This window comes from Centruroides sculpturatus, unplaced genomic scaffold (genome assembly GCF_000671375.1).
Source record: "Centruroides sculpturatus isolate CEXI.00-Female unplaced genomic scaffold, Cexi_2.0 scaffold1042, whole genome shotgun sequence".
In the NCBI taxonomy this organism is placed as follows: Eukaryota; Metazoa; Arthropoda; class Arachnida; order Scorpiones; family Buthidae; genus Centruroides; species Centruroides sculpturatus.
The window spans coordinates 164472-169320 of record NW_019385274.1 but is presented as its reverse complement, the minus strand read 5'-3'; the positions used below and the strand labels follow the sequence as shown (position 1 = coordinate 169320).

Genomic DNA, 4849 nt, shown 5'->3' with positions numbered 1-4849 from the left:
TAAGACGAAAACAATTAATTCCTTTTTTAAGCGAGTTAAAGAAAGCAGGTAAATATCCTAAACTCCGAGGTGATTCTATTCTGTTGGGCAATTATTCTTTGACGTATAGCTATGTGTTGGAGGAGCTGGTATACTCGGATTCTTTTACCCCGTTTTCTACTTCTGAGAATACTCTGCAATGACATATTATTAATTTAAATACACCTATCCAAGACTTACGCTTTGTGGAGACTCAAATTTCAAGTCCTTTGTCTGCTGCAAATAATAAATGAAAGTTTACACGATATTGCGTACAATTAAAAAGTCTCCCATTTTGAAAAATGGAAGAAATTATATATACCTAAAAAAGAAATAATTACATTATTGTTTATTTATTGATTAATAAATTAGAAATAAATAACCTGACATAAAATTTTGGTTAAAATTATGGTAAATGTACTTCTCGAACAACAGCAAATACTATTTGAAGTTTTTCGTACATACGAAATTTTGAGAAGCTCTATTCTTTTTGTTGTTATAACTGGAGATTTAAATGCTATATTGTACAGTTCATGATTTTGCTATATAAAGGACCTAACGTTATAAATTAAAACATTCGTAAAGCCAAAGATGTTAAACAGACTAAAATGGATTGTAACTTTCTAAAATTAACGACTCAAGCTCAATTATATATGTTTAATGGCAGAATTGAAAAGGTCTTGCCTTCTGAATTTATTATGTATTCACTTCGGGAAGCTCTATTATCGATTTGTTTATATGTTTAGTATTTCTAGTGGATTTATGTTTGGAGATTCAGGTATTATATTGTGATTTATCAGACCAATTTTCTGTTAGTTCGTTCTTTGGATTGAAAGAATTGTATCATATTGATTGTGTTATACCGAAGTATCAGATAATTGTCTATCAATATCAATGATATCAAGTCTTCTGAAGAACTGGATTTATTTATTCGTAAATTTAAATATTAATACTGATCTTGGAATGGATATAATTACCATTAATTTTATTAATCTTCTACCGCCAGCGGGTAGGCAAGTTCATCTTGATATTTATAACCATTTTTATAAAATATATATTATTTTTTCACTGAGTGTACAAAGATTGTTGAAGCGCAATGTAAATCTAAATTAAAAGAAACTTATGATTTAAATTAATAGGAAAATTTCAGAACCAATCTAGAAATAATTCTGTTGTGTAAGATGTATAATATTTATAATTTTTTGTTCATATTTTAAAGATTTTGAAATATGATAGTGTAGATTGCATGATTGGTATACTATGTTTATTAAGTTTTATGTAATAGGATACTTAAAACATGTTTAAATGAATATTAATTGTATTCTTGTAATTTTCTAAAGCCAACCCCCCTGTAACAAGACTTTTCTTATTACAATAAAGTATTTGTATTATTTTCAATACTGATTATCCTAAATTATAGCTGAATTAATCAATGCATTGTTGTTTAAAAAAAAAAAAAAAAAAAAAACAATATTTTTGGCTTAGTTAATGGTTTATCTTAAGGCATTGACAGTTGGAAATGGAGTAATTTTACTTTCGTGATGCATTGATTAATTCAGTTGAGTATCCAGATAATTATAATTTAGATCAAGGAGGAATTATTTTAACATTTAAGATCCCAGACATTCTATAATGTTCAAATGTTTTGTAAATTGTAACAGGAATTTATTCCAGAATATAATACTGATTTAATATCAAAATGACTTTTTTACAACTGTTTTATAATTTAACTAAATTTACAATGTTGAAAGCTAAATAAAAAAAAAAATTTTTTGAAGTCCTCAGCATATCCATTTNTGTAGAAATAAAAATATTTTGGTTAAAATGTATAAAAGATTTGACTAATAAAGGTAATAAAAACAAAATCCTTAAAACCAAGGTGTAAAAGCTTTCACTATGTTTATCAGGAAGTCTGATAAAGTGAAGTGAATTAAAAGCAAAAGAAGCCTGAAGAGGGGCATAGAGCCCAAAATGCATATCTGTTCTTTTGATGGAAAAAGTATATTTATTTTCTATAAATTAGGAGATTTCCTGTATGATTTGTTCTCAATAGCAACTTTATGCTAATTCCAAAGGACATACAAATGATGCAAAGTTTTTAAAATATGAACAATACATATAAATAATATATATATTATATATATTTATGTAATTAAGTTACTACTTACATTTACATCTGCTCCCTTTTCAGCTAGATATCGAACTACTTCTGTCTGCCCATAATCAGCAGCATAATGAATAGGTGGTCTTCCATCAATGCAATCATTTACATTAATTTTCTATAAATAATAAATAACTCATTTAGAATCATTCGTAAATCAGTATGATCCATATGCCTTTTGTCATTTTCAGCATTTAATCTATTATCATTTTATTACAAATATTTTTTCATTATACAGGGTGTCAATAATAAGTTAAAAACTTGACACTGTATTTCAAATTCCTGCCAAAATATACTGTCAATACTTTGGCAGGCCATATTGCAAAACTAAAACAGACTTTTGAAAAACTTATTTAATGTTATTATTAATGAAAAATTATACTGTATTCTATGCATATGTTTTCTTTGTACATACACGGTGTAAATGAACTCAGTGCTAGTATTTTCTATGGTCAAAAATAAGTCTAAAATCCTTTTATTTTACACTTATTTTTGACCAGAGAATCTATCCCTAAAATACTAGCACTGAGTTCATTTACACCAGGGGTCGACAAACTTTTTTGATCGTCGACACCCTACAACTTTTTGAAACCTCACATCGACCCCCACCAAAAAGTTTGTGTTACAAGCAAAAAAAAAAAGCTCTTACTATTTTATTATATATGTTAATAATAATTTATGTAACTGACAATCAATGAGACGGATAAGCTTGATAATCCTTAGCAAGATTAGCAATATTCGGTTCAAAATTTGTAAGTTTTAGTCTTTTCATCAACCACCAGGGGTCGATATAGACCACTTTGGTGACTGATTTATACCATGTATAAAGAAGACATATACATAGAATAGAGTATAATTTATTGGCAATCAAAATATTAATTAAATAATATTACAGAAAATTTTTAATGATAATTTAATATTTCCATTAATTCAATTCTTGATTAGAAACTGCATTATTTCAAAACCATGGTTTGAAAAAGTGCAGTTGACAAGGGATTCCTGTATTTGAGCTATAAAAATTTGATACAATAAATGGGAAGGAGATTAAGGAAAACAGCTTATGATATTAAATATTCAGTATAACAAGTCAACTGGTATTTATCAGAACAAGTGGAAATTTCAATCATGTTCTGATTAGATTGTTTAGTCACCATTTTCTTTGATGGCACTTATGAACAAAGATACAAAATAATTGAAAGTCATTGCTAACACTCAACTGATTCACTTCCCCAAACAATGATCTTTTTTTGTACTGGTGACTACAATTTAGTTAATAAGTGGTGAAACAAATCATTATCTTAACTAATTTTTATTTTTTTACCAGTAAATAAAGAAATGACTGATAACTTGTATATTTGCTTTTCTTATTTCATATTAGCTCCTTTTACTTACATAAAAAATAAATAAACTGAAAATGTTGATTACATTAGAATTTACTTCATTTAGAATTACTCATAAATCAGTCTCACTGAAATTTTGAAAATCAATGTAAACACACAATCCATAACAGAGTTATTTCTGCTTTGCAAGTTCTTATTTTTATAAATGATATAAATTCTTTATGCAACTGTAGTTCGTTTTGTTTCTCCTGAGGATGGTCAGTAAAATATGGCCAAAAACATTAGAAATTAATGCAATATTTAAGGTTTTTTTTAAACCACTTCAAGTGTTTTAGTATTCAGCATTACATTTCTGAATAGTTGTAAATTCTTTATTAAGATTGCGAGAAATGCAAATTTTAAGTACTATATTTTTGACTGATTAAATGGATACATAATATCATATCTTTGAAATCAGTAAAGTGTTGTACCATATTATATACTTATCAGCAACAGTCAAGGTTGGCAGCCTGACGTCCTGGGGACCCGGGATCGAATGCAGATGGGTTGAAAAAATCCCCAGGAATTTTTCAGGGGGTGGACCATCCGGATATTTCAGGCCCTCTTAGTGCCCACAGGGCATAGGGTTTAAAAGTATATATACAAAAATATATATACATATATTCATCAGATCAAAAAATAAATAAATAAAACAGTTCATCAAAATAATAACTATTATTTCAAGAATATTATAATATGTCAAGAAAGAAGACAATTTTTAATTTTATAGGAACAAATTAAGTCCTGAAAGCAAGGATCAATACTATATAGTTTCATCAAAATTATATATTTCTTTTATACCAAAAGAATGGAAAATATCTAACATAAAAATAAACAAATATTTACATCATTCAATAAATATATAAAAACATAAGGAGAATAATTTAGTTATAGTAATAACTTCTGTAGATTATGAAAAAGTTTTAAATATTTTCATATTTTTCACTAAGAAAGCATATTTTATACAGGTATACCTCGAGTTACGTCGTTTGTCAAAAAAAGTATATGGAAAAATAAAAATCAAGTTTAAGTCATTTTATTCGACTTTACGTCTGTCCGCCACAAATACTGAAGTCGTAATATCACTAGAAAAATGTTTAAAGCACATAAAATCATATTATACTATATACATTTACAAGTATATACTGTATTTACAGTACATGCATTCGTAAATTTAAATTACTTTTTTCTGTACTATATTAAAAACTAAAATTTATTTGTTTATAAGCTTAAAATAGATCCTTATTAACCATATATTATTAAAAATGCATTAATAAATAAAATACAGAAC

The 4849-nt window shown here is 26.7% G+C and overlaps 1 protein-coding gene across 1 annotated transcript in view; it reads right to left on the bottom strand.

The window, feature by feature from the left end:
- LOC111637040 (myotrophin-like) overlaps positions 1-4849 on the bottom strand; it is a 31747-nt gene that overhangs the window by 9016 nt on the left and 17882 nt on the right. The window contains exon 2 of the mRNA XM_023382451.1: positions 2187-2297. Within this exon, the coding sequence (XP_023238219.1) occupies positions 2187-2297 (111 nt within the window). The remainder of the gene's footprint in view (positions 1-2186; positions 2298-4849) is intronic.